The sequence below is a fragment of the Drosophila grimshawi genome, unplaced genomic scaffold (assembly GCF_018153295.1).
Source record: "Drosophila grimshawi isolate 15287-2541.00 unplaced genomic scaffold, ASM1815329v1 contig_1367, whole genome shotgun sequence".
Taxonomy (NCBI): domain Eukaryota; kingdom Metazoa; phylum Arthropoda; class Insecta; order Diptera; family Drosophilidae; genus Drosophila; species Drosophila grimshawi.
In genome coordinates this window covers 1,914,389-1,928,524 of record NW_025062889.1, presented here as the reverse complement: position 1 = coordinate 1,928,524, position 14,136 = coordinate 1,914,389, and the positions used below count along the sequence as shown (strand labels likewise).

At 38.5% G+C, this 14,136-nt stretch overlaps 2 protein-coding genes across 2 annotated transcripts; one reads left to right on the top strand and one right to left on the bottom strand.

The window, feature by feature from the left end:
• Nucleotides 1–3,477: 3,477 nt before the first annotated feature.
• On the bottom strand, nt 3,478–10,035 carry LOC6568880 (poly(A) polymerase type 3). The gene is made up of 9 exons (XM_032740876.2): nt 9,379–10,035; nt 8,425–8,545; nt 7,599–8,339; nt 7,339–7,535; nt 6,660–7,271; nt 6,167–6,445; nt 5,250–6,090; nt 4,240–4,357; nt 3,478–4,165 (listed from the first exon to the last, which is right to left on the bottom strand). Exons 3-7 carry the CDS (start codon nt 8,311–8,313, stop codon nt 5,845–5,847), a joined length of 2,049 nt encoding a protein of 682 aa, XP_032596767.1. The 5' UTR covers nt 8,314–8,339; nt 8,425–8,545; nt 9,379–10,035; the 3' UTR covers nt 3,478–4,165; nt 4,240–4,357; nt 5,250–5,844.
• Nucleotides 10,036–10,359: 324 nt separating this feature from the next.
• LOC6568881 (ubiquitin-associated domain-containing protein 1) lies at nt 10,360–12,825 on the top strand. Its single transcript, XM_032740877.2, has 6 exons — nt 10,360–10,826; nt 10,960–10,971; nt 11,160–11,652; nt 11,717–12,064; nt 12,173–12,476; nt 12,583–12,825. The coding sequence occupies exons 1-6, from the start codon at nt 10,441–10,443 to the stop codon at nt 12,729–12,731; spliced, it is 1,692 nt and encodes a 563-aa protein (XP_032596768.1). The 5' UTR covers nt 10,360–10,440; the 3' UTR covers nt 12,732–12,825.
• The last annotated feature ends 1,311 nt before the right edge of the window (nt 12,826–14,136 follow it).

The window sequence follows — 14,136 nt, the reverse complement described above, 5'->3', positions numbered from 1 at the left end:
ACACACACACACTTACACACACATAATGGCTGCGAATGTCGTCGCCATTGTTGGTTGCCGCCAATGCCTGCCACATGGTTGCCTTCCACGTGCCTGGTCGCATTGTGGCTGCAAAAGGAAAAGGAAACTAAATGCCGGAAATACGAATAAAATTTTCCACTAGAAAAATTACAAAAATACCTATTAACTTGAGATACGTAATGTGAGAGAGCCAAGAATGTGTTTAAAGTTGTTTCAGCTTCAAAATAGCAGTTGAATAAAGTTGAATTATTGATCAAAAGTTAATTAATTTTGATGTGAGTGGAAATATAAAATGCATATATATATTTAGCACAAGCTGAAAAAATACACATCATTTCAAAAATATTAGTTGCATAAAGTTGAATCATTGATAAACAAAAAAGAACAGCCACTGTGATATAAAATATTTGAATCATGAACTACATCAGCAGCGAGCGTTCTCTTCCTTTTAAACAATTTATGAGTGGAGTTAACAAAAAAAAACACACATAAAATAAAATAGAATAAAACACTGACAAATCGTTGCAAATGGCGATGCAACCAAAAAGAACAGCCACTGTGATATAGTCGTGTATAAATATGGTTGTATATCAGCAGCAGCAGTTCCCTGTGGTTAAACATAGCATTGGTGAATTTATGCAGCGGTTGATAACATTACTCATTTTGTTGTACGGCACTTTTGGTACAAAAAGAACAGCCACTGTGATATAGACAATACGTTCAACATACAGCACAGCATCTATTCTCTTTACATTAAAGGCTATAAACCACAAATCGGAAACGGAAATGCAAACAGAAGTCACAATTCTCGCGATCAAAATTTGGTATTTAAACAGAAACAGGTCTCATGTAGAAAGCTGTACACTTTTCATACCGGAAACGGAAGCACTGTAAGCACTCTTCACTAGTTATTCAACACTGGTTAGTTGAGTTTTGGGCAGAGCACGCGCTATAAAGGAAAATCACTGTGATATGTAACGATTTAATGAACGCATATCACAACGATCGTTCCTTTTAGCGAGTGACCCATAACGACTTTAACACATATATCAGGAATATTATATACACTATATAATCGCTGCGTATGCCACAACGAACTTCAATGGTTGTCTAGCTTTATGATCAGAGAAATCACCTAAGGCTGGACGACCAAAGAAACTAATTGCAACCTCTATAAAACATAGATCGATTTATTATTTAACCAAAACTGTTGCCTATGTTGAACATTTTAAAATTATAGCACGAGTGTTCGGTCTAGTCACTTTATATATATTGTATATAGAGTTTAGGTTCAAAAGCGACCATACCGACAATCGCCATTTAATTTTAAAATACTGGCTGGGTTTGACTGCAACACACACAAAACACTGCAAAACACTGCAAAAATTGCCATTTTATATTATTTTCTTTACTTGCCACAATTTTGAGACACACTTTGCCCAGTGATGGTTTTACAAGAGTCAACATTACTGTACAGAATGCATCCCAAAAGCAGAGCTATGAAAATTTGGCAAGCATTTTTATGTACAACTTTTAGCTGATCCATTTCGATTATACGACAAACTTCACCCAGTGATGATGCACAGAAACAAAGTTGTCAAAACTGAACAAGGTTTGCCATATAATGTAATTATATATTTTTTAGACTTATTTCTGTTACTCTAAGCGATCCTTGCACTTTGACACTTGAATGCTGACTGATGCCCTAACCGAGCCTGGCTTCAGTTTATATACCCTTAACTAGCTTAGGGCTTACCTGAAGTTCAGTTTGGCTTAGCTGGGCTGCTTACCTGGAATTTACCTGCTTTAAGCGACGCTTTCCACGGAAATCGCAGTTTCTGGCCTTCGTCTAGAATTTTGCAACTTAATCCGTGGCCATAAACGGATTAATCCTGCACAATACACACACACTCAAACACACACAATATATTCTGGGTAAAAACGCGCAGCTGTGTCGCGGCGTAAATTCGCAGAAGTGCAATTAGGTTAGTCCCTTGGCCAAACAGAAAAAGGATCGCTGGATTGGTAAATTGAGCAGTTAGCTCGAATCTCAATCTTGGCCTGTATTCGTCCTTGGCTGGGAGTGTACTTTTGTCACAGTCTGTACATCGTACGCAAATCGTTAACAGCTACTGTGACACCGCTGTCCTTGAGCGTTCCTTGCGACGGGATTCAAGGGCCACCTGTTGACTGGAGAACCGCCACTCAAGATCCTAGAAAAATGCATTCTCAAGCAGAGCTGTTCACTTTTAATTGCTGGACATGTCCTTACTTCTAGGTGGAATTTAAATTGCTCAAAGTTAACTGTGAAGTATTCTTGATGGGTTTTTTCGACTATTCCTAGAGCGATCCAGCGAGATCCTGCGGCATCCTTTACTTATGTTTATGCTTAATCAGCCATTTTCACCTTTGGCCAGTTGCACTTTTCTCAGAATTCAGTAGTCGATTCTGGTAAAATTCCGTGCAGGAGACAACCTTCTAGTTTTTGTTGAACGATCCGAAGACATCTGTCATTTTCTGTGCCGAAAAGTATTTAGTTTTACAAGCTATGGTTTTAAAAATGCAAACAGAAGCTTGCGTTTTAATCAATAATATATCAAAGTAAGAGAATAATAACTTCCGCATAGGCAAGCAAATATTCCAGATATCATCAAGGTTGTTTCAAGACTGGGACATCTTTGTAAGCATAAATCTTTTCCATCTAATCTTATCTAATTTTTCGACCGATTGATCCTTTGGCAGATATGGTATAGTAGCTTGATCTTTTCATTCGATTGATTTAGTTTAGGATTACTTGTTACCAATATGATATACAAGTCTGATCCCCAAGACTTTTTGTGCAAATATGAAAAGTACATAAATAAGCAGATTTTGCTCCCTCTGCTTGAGTATATAAAAACACAACACATATTTATCCATTATATTGTTTAAATTAAATCTTTATTTACTCAGACATTCACACATTTAATTTCTTAAAATACTTTTATATATTTTACATCGATTTGTTCTTTATTGTATACTTAAGACTTAATTAAAGAAAATCTTAAATAAAATTTAAGTGATTTTCACACTTCACTGAAATTTCACTTAAAATGCCAAAACAAAAATTGTTCCGATTCTTGCAACATTTTAATAATATTGTTGCTTTTTTACTTTCTTCCACAAATCCAATACAATTTTAATCAAATTTAGGAACCTGAAATAAAATTCTATGAAAATAGCAAGTCTTATGTAATAAAAAAGAAATTTCGAAAACATTCATGAAAATTTCGAATCCGTGGATACGAGACTCAGATATACAGCATATATGTTATCTGCAAAACACTATAGCCATATTAGAGATTCATTTACTGTATATTAAAAATTGATTATTTTCAATTCTTAGACATTATTCCAATGAATATATTTTGTTTTGCTTTAAAAACATGCACCATCAAAAATAAATAAATAACACGATTTGTTTTTGGTTTTTTTTAGCTTTCGCTTTGTATTTGTATTTTGTTTTTTTGTTTTTTTTTTATTTGGTAAAATTAAATCAATATCTTCATTCAATTATATATTTTTTTTGTTATTACCTTTTTTCAGTTATCTTTTCTTAGAAAAACGAACAAATTTTCAGCGTACAACTAGAAGAAGAAGAAAACAAAGATTGAAAGTATAAAAAAACAAGATGAAATCCATTAAATCAAATAAAGAAATAGTTTTGAATAATATTTTGATTCTAAATCGATCTTGTTGCAGTTGTTGGTTTGTTTCTTTGATTCATATATTTTCCTGTTGTTGTTGATGATGCAGTGTGTCTTCAAGATCTCTTTGCCACTCTCTCTCCCTCTCTCTCTCACTTATTTATTCTCTCTCTCTCATTCTCCGACAGGCGCGCTCCGCCATTACCAGCTGTGGGAAGTAAAAAAGATGTACAACAATATTATTGGGTAGGAAAACATTAAGACAAATGTTAGCGAAATGCTTTCTTCTGGCCGTTCTTCTTCTTGTTTTTGTTGTTGTTGTTTTCGTAGTCATGTTGTATGTTGTTTGTTGCTGTTGTTGTTGTTGTCGGTTATCTATGGTATGTAAGTATGTTTCGACGCCTTTGCGCTTAAGGATTAAACTTAAAAACAAAACTCTGCAGTTTTTAAATGGAAACCTAAAAAAAAGAGAGAAAATGTATCAGATTATTAAGGGTATTCCCATAAGAGTTATATTTTTGTCATTGCTTACCGTTTTGTTTAAAATATATGGGCTTCCATTAATTTGGTGGCATCAATGCCGAGGAAATCAATGGGGTACGTTAACTATGAAAACTAAGCCTTAATGCTACGTGTTATAGCTTTTTACACTGCAAATAGAAGAAGTGGAATATCATTTAATTAATATATAGTTTAAGCATTTATTTGTTTAGAACATTAATGAAATAAATCAATTTTCAAGTGATTTTCGAAATCTTTTTAATGCTAACCAGAAGTGTTCAGAAAAAGCGTAATTTTTAATCAAAAGTTACATTTAGTTGAGCTTAAAGTAAGGTTCTGTTAAGGCTGGAAATAATATGATATAAGCACCTGTTTATACTACAGATTTGCCATATAATTTAAATAGCTGGAATGCTTACAATGTTTTATATATTCGTTTTTTAATACTTCTATTTACATTTTCATTTGGCACTTATAGTTTTTTTTTAAAGTAATGCTTGAAACATTTAAAGTGTTCTTTTTGAATTCTAAATTTAAAAATATGTTGCTTATTCTTAAACAAAAAGTTTAAAGTGAAGTTTATTATTTAAATAAGTACTTAAAGTGTTTAGAAAAAGTAATGCATATTTAATTAAATAAAATAAAATATAAAATACAAAGTTCAATCAATTTCGTATAAATAAAAATAAAAATACCAAAAATGTGTAGTTTAACTTTCTTCTTTTTGAATGTTGTCTTTTATTTTATTTAATGTTTGGAAGTTTTTGTAAAATATCTGTGAAAATATTCATTAATATGTTTTTATATTTATTTTCATACTTCTCTTCTAAAAGTTTTTCTCACTGAAAACAGTAATTTTATATTTTTTCTTTTTTTTTTTTTTTTAATTTTTCTTTTTTGGAATATTTTCGTGTAGAGTTTATTAAAATAGTTATGGAAATGAGTATTGAAGCAATTGGTTTTCTTTTTGTACATAGAAAAACAGTCTTGTGCGTCACGAAAAAAAATACAGAAAATATTTAGACATTAATAGAAACTTACAAGAAATTGTCGTTGCCGCTTTGGCGACTGTTTTAGCCGCTGTTGTTGCTGTTGTTGTAACTGTTGCCGGCATTGCCCTAGCAGCAACATGTGTTAAATGTTGTTGTTGTTGATGTTGCTGTTGTTGTTTATGTGGTTGCTTTTGGTTAGGTGGTTGTTGTTGCTGCTGCTGCTGCTGTTTGTTGTTGTCATCTTCATCAACAATGTAGTAGCTAAAATGTGTATTGTTGTTGCCACCATAACAGCCACCGCCACCGTTTTTATTGCTGTTGTAGGCAGCAAGTGTGGTTGCTGCTGCTGATGCTGCTGCTGTTTTTGGTTGCTGCTTGCGCTTGTGTCCGGTTATGCTTAGAGCGGCCGTTAGACTTGAAGCCGCATGCAGTATCGAGCGCTGATTGAAAATGCTATTATAGGCAGCCGCCGCAGCAGCATTGTTGTTCTTGCGAAATTTATGCTGATGATGATGTGGCGTTGGTGGCGGCGGCGGCGGTGCCGGTGGTGGCTGATGTTGCTGTTGTGATAACTGTTGTTGTTGCTGTTGTTGGTGTTGTTGTTGTTGCTGCTGCTGCTGTTGTCCTGGTGGCTTTGGCGGTTGTCACGAACAGGCCACCTCAGTTGTTGTTGTGCTATTATTGCTGCTGTTGCTGTTGTTGTTGTTGCTGCTGCTGCTGCCATTAGTTGGCTCGCTGTTGTTGTCCAAGCAGCTGCTGCTGCTCTCTGTTGTGCCATTATTGCCTCCCGCCTTCGCCTTGAAACTGGGCGCATTCATTTGCGACGCAGTGGGCGTGGTCGGCATCACACCACCCATATCGCTAGACGCATTCGAGTTGTCCTCGTTGAGCTGTGTTTGTGAGTGTGAAAATAGTTGCATTTAATTGACATTTTGATATAAATAGAGAAATCTCAACTGCTTTTACCGATTCACTTAGCCGATGCACTTTGGCGCCACTTTCGCGTCCACGATTGCTGCTGGCTGCTGACTGTTGCTGGCCCGGCGGCAGCGGATCCTGCGACTGTGCCAGCTCCGTGGAGAGACGCTTGCGATTTGCCAGCATTGTGGTATTGAAATTATTATGACTCTCCATCGATTTGCGTTCGCGCTTCAGAAAATCAGCATCCAAATAGACAGACAACTGTTTGCGCTTTACATGACGCGCATCAATGGCCATGCCCTCCTTAAGCATCTTAATGTTTACCTGTGGAGCAGGCAATATATAATATATATTTAATTGAGTACTAAAATATATCATAGATAAAGTGTACTTTGCACAGTGGACGCTCTATAATTGGCATTGGCATTTCAAAACAATTCTTTTCTATCTATTCCATTCTTTCTAATGAACAAACAGCTTCCACTGTGCAATCTTTGAGTTTCTTTTGTACAAAAGGTTAGTTTGTTGGTCTGCTTACGCCATGCATAATCACATGCTCTGTAAAGTTTTGTATGCTCTCGGTTAGATCAATGTTGAGGTTCTCGGAACGCTCAAACTCGAGTCCAATAAACCAAAGCGAACAGAACGGCGCTGCCACCGTCGATGTGGCAGGCTTTTCATCTTTTTGCTGCTGCTGTTGTTGCTGCTGCTGTTTCAGATCATCTTCGTTGCCGCTGTTATTTTGCGAATTGTTGGCGGTAACAGCGCCTTTCTTCAGCTCAAAGCACTTCGGATTGACATGGGCGAGTGCAATATGCGGATTACGCTCCAGATTCCCGATAAGCAGTCGCACCTTGGACTCGACGAGACCGCACCATTCCAAATGATCGTCTGCCGTTTGTGAGTTGACGAGCAGCACAATAAAATGACGATATCTATAAAAGAAACTGGGCGCCTCGAACAGACGATCCCAGTTGACGCGTCCGAGCATTATTTCATCTGTGATGCTCATGCCGCGATTGAATTCGGTCAATATGACCTTCTTAGTGGACTCGGACACATTAAATGTCGAGTTCTGTTGTGGATATGCGGGCGTTATAATCGGCATCAAATGATAACGATCCGAGGCATTAACACGCGGATCCCAAACCTAAAACAAAAGCAGAAGTAAAAACAGATAAGTTATAAATATATCATATATATTTTGCGACACTTACCTGAAAACGTAGATTCACATTGTCCGGATGCTTGAGCAGCACCGGATTGGGCCACTTCCAGCGCGAGAAGACCAAAAAGAATTTGTGCACCAGCGTTGCAGCGGCCGCATTCGGATACAGTTGACAGGTGCGTGCCACAAGCATGGCCCAAGTGACGCCTCCAAAATAGCCCAGCGAATTCGAATAGATGCCATGCTCTGATTGATAAGTATATATATTAAATTATGATTTCAATTAGATATTAATACGATTCCACTCACTTTTGGCCCACAATTTGATGGCGCGTAAGGCGAGGCGAAAGTTCTCAATGTTGGGAACGAGGGCAAGTATCTCGTCGGTGACACGACAACCGTTCAAGCTGCGCACGGATCGTGGATCCAGATTCTTGAGCAGATTATCGTCGCGCAAATCAAAATCATCGGGTATCTCCTTGAGGGAGAGGCGGGCAAACAGCAAATCAATTTCGATGCCATCGAAATTCATTTTGATCACCGGCACAAATGCCTCCTCCACCGAGCGACACTCGGTGACCTCTGGCTGCTTCTTGAGCACCTCGAAGAAGCTCTGAAAGTAGTCGGTGCGCTCGATGTTGCGTGGCGCCACACACAATGCATCGATATCGGCACCCTTGTGATGCACACCCAGTCGATACGACCCAAATGTGTAGATTTTTCCACCGAGGCGATCGGCAGCCGCCTCGGGCATATTCTTGCTAACGGATATCTCTTTGATCCATTGTTTGACCAGCGTATTCAGCTTGGCCAATATCTCCATGCGATGATTCAACTCATCTTGACTCTCGAACACATTGTACGGCTCCAGGGATTTGCCCAGCTCCCCGGTGCGTTGCAGATCCTCGGCACGGGGCTCCGCCAAACTGATGGCCGACGTCATGCCCAGCTGTTTGGCTGGCTGGTTGCCATTGTTATTGCCATTATTATATTGCTGGCGTTGTGTTGGTTCGGAATTCCACATTTTTGTTTTTTCCTTACGTTTAAATACTGCAATCACAAAAATATTTATGCAAAATTAAATTATGCGCGCTTTGATCCACATTTTTCGCTTGGTTTTGGTTTTAGTACTCACCTAACTAGTCTTACACAAATAGCTGGTTATATTTTATAATCTTAATTAATTTGCCTGCTTTGCTGCTGGTTCCAGTTTGTGTGGCAGTTATAAATGGAATTATGCGCACAATAATAAAATGCTGCAAGTAGGAGAAATAAACAATTATTTTCTCAAGTACAAAAATGAAATCGAAAACATTGAAAATAATGCTTCCGGCAGTTTCAACAAATCTTTAATTGCCTTTTCTCTGCCATAATGCAATTCCTTTGCAAAATGCGATAAGATATATGACCAAGAAACAAAAGCAACAACTAGATCCACAATGTAAACAAAATGAAAGTCCAAAAAGCACCAAAGAGCGTTAAAAAGTTCTCTCAGTGCTGCAACTTTTGAAAGTGAATCTAAAAAAAGCCAAACCAAAAATCAGCCAAATGTGGCTAGAGATCAAATAAGTGTACAAAATTATTTTAATTTAACAATTTTAACAATTACTTATCAACAACCACAAAATGTTGCTACATTTGTCAGCTATATTTTTTGACACTACTTGAAAATAACAACAAAAACACAATCTGCAAAAATGCTGATTTAGCAGAAATAAAGCTGACCTCAGCAGCACTGCCTGTTGCTGAGAGCTGGCCACACTTTGCTCAGAGCAAAAACGAGTGAGAGCTTTTCACATTTGTTGTTGTTTCTCTTTATCACATAAACAAATGCGTAGATATCATTTCAATTTGGGACACAACGCAAAAGTGCAAACTAATCGTCCACACATATTACAAACATAAACAAAATAAAAGCAACAGTAAAAGCGTATCAAAACGGAATCAGAAAACAGATAGACACCTACACACACAGAGAGAGAAAAGACTCACGCACACACGCACACCCACACACACTTCACACGCATAAATTGTGAATACAAACAAATTGTGCGCTGCGCAAAGAACTTTTCTGTTTACTGCAACTCACCTGCGCTTCTTCTTCTTGTATCTCTTCTCGACTCTTCTCTTTCGCTCTGCTGTAGTTCGGCTAAGTTATCGGTTTTAAACAAATTGAAGTTTCGTTATGCTGTTGTAAGTGTATGCGTATATGTATATGCATGTGTGCAGATGAATACATATGTTCATATATATGTAGTACTTTGGCAACGTACGAATCTTGTTTCCCATTCATTTGTGTTGCGCTCCGGCTTTTTTTTACTTTGCACTTTTTATATTTGTTATTTGTGTCGCGCTTTTTTAGTGAGTGTGTGTGTGCTTTATTTTTTTATTCGCTGTCGCGCGTCGTCGTCTGCTTCTTCTTCATGCTTATGCTCATCTCTTTCATATCGTATTCGCTGCTTTTTACCCACATGTAACCTTTTTTTCTTTTGCTTTTCGTTTTTCTGGCCTGCTTCTGCTTTTTTATGCTACGTGACTCTGGCGATTCGGTCGCTGATTGACGCACAACAAACAATCACTTGTCATTTAACGGATTACATGCATTGATGAATTACGTCTAGTTGGTTTACTTTTCTTATTTTTCTTCGTATTCGACTTTTGCTGTTTGTGTTTAATTGTTTAGCCGTTTGTTTTGCGCGTTCTGCAAATTAATACGAACAAGAACCGCAGCGAGCGATACAAATGTGTGTGGATAATAAAAGAGAAGCCACAAAATGCAGAGTTGCATTTCGTATGTATATCGCTGACCATTCACATGTCTGTCCGCTGCGTATACACATAAAATACTGGCGGGAAACCAAAAAAAAAATACTAAAACACACAATCCACAACGTTACTTTTCAGTGATACAGAAACGAAGAGTTTACTGATAGATGCTGTAATTAATTATAGCTAGATTGTTTTCAGTTAATATCATGTGTGCAGCCGACAGCCTGGTCTCTTGGAATCCACACAAGTTTCACGCATGTGGCAACGCTGCCAACAGCTGTATACTTTATTTGTATTTTGTTGAATTTGAGTAAAGCTGGGCAAACAATTAAGAACCATGTAAAAGCAGGCAATTAATGGCAGCTACAGCAACAACAACAACATGATACCCTGGATGCGCGACAAGTTCAATGAGAAGCGCGCCAAGTGGTTAGCACGCAACAAGCAGCGGCACAGCAACGAAACCGAAATCAGTGAAACAAGTTCCACAACACAACGCACAGCGAGTAGCGGCACTGGCACTGGCAGTGGCAGCGGCAGCGATGCCGGCAGCAGTCTCAGTTTGCGCAGCGGCGCTTCCAGCAGCCTCCAGGTACATCATCATGTCGAGACCCAAACGGATGGCAGCGGAGCTGGTGCCGGTGGCGGGGGTGTTTGCATATTGCGTACTCCCTCGCCAGCGAGAAGGAGACGGATACAGTTGGAGTTGCAGTTGCAGCAGCAGGAAGCAGCAACAAGGAAGAAGGAGAAAGCGGAGCAGGCGAATACGTAAGTTGACAACAAAAACAATATCAGCAAACAGCAACAGTTAACAGTTATTTTTCCAATTATCGAAATTCTCCGTTGGATTAACCACAATAATAACACAAAAATACACACAAACTATGCAAAAATTGCGCAGTTTGTTTCTCAGGTGAGTTCAGAGAGAACAGTGCTGGCCATATAATTAGAAACAGTAGAAAAAACTAGCAATTGCAGGTACAAAATACCACTCAACTTATTCTGCATTCTCAATTTGCTGCAAGTGTGCTCAATTATATGGCCAACACTGTATAACTACACCCACACACATATTGACTAAAATCTCTCCACTCTCCTCAGAAAAAACAATGCTCGCCTGAGCACGGCTTCGGCAACGATTGTCTCGGATCCGGATGCGTTGGTCAAAATTGGGGAGACGATCACAGTGCGTGTCATTTGCCCCAGTTCCCGTGTGCTCATCTTCAAGACGGACATGAACAAGCGTCTCAATGATCTGAAAAGTGAGGTTATCCTGGAGTTGAGCGATGATCCCGATTCGATACAGTTATTTGCGCCCGATGTGCGTCATCTGAATCCACGCTATCGATTGTATCGAGCCGAGTACTTTGGCAGTGAACTGAATGAATCACAGACGCTCGCCCAGCTGCATGTGCGCCACAACGAGACCTTCATCTTGTCACCGAAACGGAATACCCTGTCGCAAGCGGTGACACGCACCCGCGAGGTCCCCGGACCCAATGATGCACTCGTCGACAGTGCGACGAGATTTGTGCCTAACAACACCTGCACGCTGCCCATCATCGACATCAATGAGATCTTTCAGCAATCGAATGTGGGTCGATCGACAACTTATATACACATATATATATTGTGATTGTATCTTATATCTTTGTCAGATTCAATATGATGTGCGCAAGGTGCTCATTTCGCTGGCGCAGGCATCGGCGGCGATTATTGGCGCCGGTCCGTTTGCGCCGCGTTTGATTAGCATGCTGAAGCAGCGACTGGTGAATCGGCGTAATCATCAGGCGGATACGGTGCAGTGTCTCGTCGATATGGGCTTCAATCGGCAGATTGCTGAAAATGCGCTGCACTCGAACAATGGCGTCTACTCGACCACTTTGGAGTGGCTCATCCAGAATCAGCGCGAGGAGGAGGATCCGCAACAGCAACTGGATCAGACTTTGCCCACGTTGCAGCGCAGCTTCTCATCCATTTCACCCTCAACCATTCTCACCGATAACGTAACTAGACATAACTATATATATATATATATATATATATATATATATATATATATATATATATATATATTCAACTTATATAAATTCTCTGTCTCTCGCTGGGATTAGGAGTCGATTGAGAACACTGCTGCTCTGCTGCAAATTGTGCGCATTTATAGTCATCGCGATACGCCGCCAAATGAGGAGATTGTCGGGGCTCTGACGGACATGGGCTTCGATGAGGCAGCCGTTTTGTTGGCCCTGCGCATGACGGGCAACAATAAGGCTTCAGCCTGCGATTGGCTATGCGAGAATCGTTCGGCAAGCGTCATCGAGCTGCGAGAGGGTCTCTCTCCAGACTCACCCATACTCAAAGTAATACTTGAAATGCCGCAAGTCCAAATGACACTCAGCAATCCTAAGACCTTTTTGGGTAAGGTTTACCAACTAGTTTGTATGCAATTAGAATCTATCTAGAATCTAGAATAGATTAAATACAAACCTTCAAACTAATAATTATAATTCTCTTTTGCATGCAGCCTTTTTGGCCATCTTGGAGAATGAGAATGCGATACGCGTTTGGCGTGGCGACAATGATACCACCTCGGTTATCACACATATCCTGCAGAAGTACCACGAGGAGAAGCATGTGATGGGCATCAATCAGTTCTACTTGAATCGCTGGTAGACGGCGAACAAATGTGGCCTAAATAATTGAGATTAACCAAATTCTATTTATACATAGCATATACACATTCACAAGATCATATATACATATACATTTACATATATATATATAGATATACATACAAATATTTAGATATATATATATATATATACATATACATATATGTATATTTAAATATATACATACACACTTACATACATACGTAGGCATGGTTAAAGTTAAGCGCATCTGAGCCTCATATATATATTGTGTATGACAAGTATTTTTGTAGCCAAAAAAAAAAGAAAAGAAGAAAACTTAAAAGTAAAAAAAAGAAACCGTAATAAATTGCACCAAGCCAAAAGAAAATGCAAAAAACGCTTCGCTTTCAGAGCACAAATGGCTGCAATTGAGAAACGCTTACCGATCAGTACGAAAGAAATGCATTGAGTAGTCTATAAACAAATTACAACTATATCATTAAATCATCTATGCAACTAGTTCGATTAGTTCTAGTCATGGTCTTAGGCTTTTGTCATTATCAAATCAATCTTATCACGAAAACACTCGCACAACATCTACTCTTAACTTGATCTATCTTTATAACTGAACCGTGATTTCTGTGCGGTTGTCTTACAAAAAAAATTTGTTGCAAATTTTGAAGAGTGAAAAAAGAAACGGATAAATCGCGACTAAACGTAAAGTATTATTTTGTAAAACAAATATTGTATTTGTATTGTTTAAGTAATAAAAACAAGTTAGTTTTTATAAAAAAGAAATGCAGAGTTTATTGACTGGAATTTCTCTTATATATTAAGAGAGACTTCTAAGAGCAATATGGTTAATGACGTCATACATACCTAGGTAATCTTTAATTGTTCAGATTACTTCTATTTGTAGTTTTCTTTTCTATTACACAATTTATCTGTAATCTTTCAATTGAAGTGCTTCTAATCAGTGTGAATCATACTTAAACGCTTACCAAAGTTCACATGACTCATGCAAAGCAAAATCATAAAACTTGATTGGGGACATACCCAATTGTGAGATAACTAAAGAGCCAGATTAGCATTAATGTTGCGGATTGGCGATTCCAAGAGTCCAGCTTTCACAAGCACATTGTGGCAAAGGTGGTGAACATATAATGAAATTGGTGGGTGAAATGTTTAATCATTTTTGCCTAATAAATAAGATTGGTAACAATTTAAACAAGTTCAACTAAATCTAAGCCCGTATGAAGAAGGCAAAGTTGTCCATCTCGCATTATATAAACCATGTCGACCGCAGACCAATTCAGGAATATATAAATGGGGCCTATAATTATGTATGTATGTGTGTCCTTTTGGTCAAGGGTCATGTGGCATGCGGCATGCGGCATGCGGCCAACTGTTTTCATAAGCGTAGCAAACATTTTCACAAGCCCAAT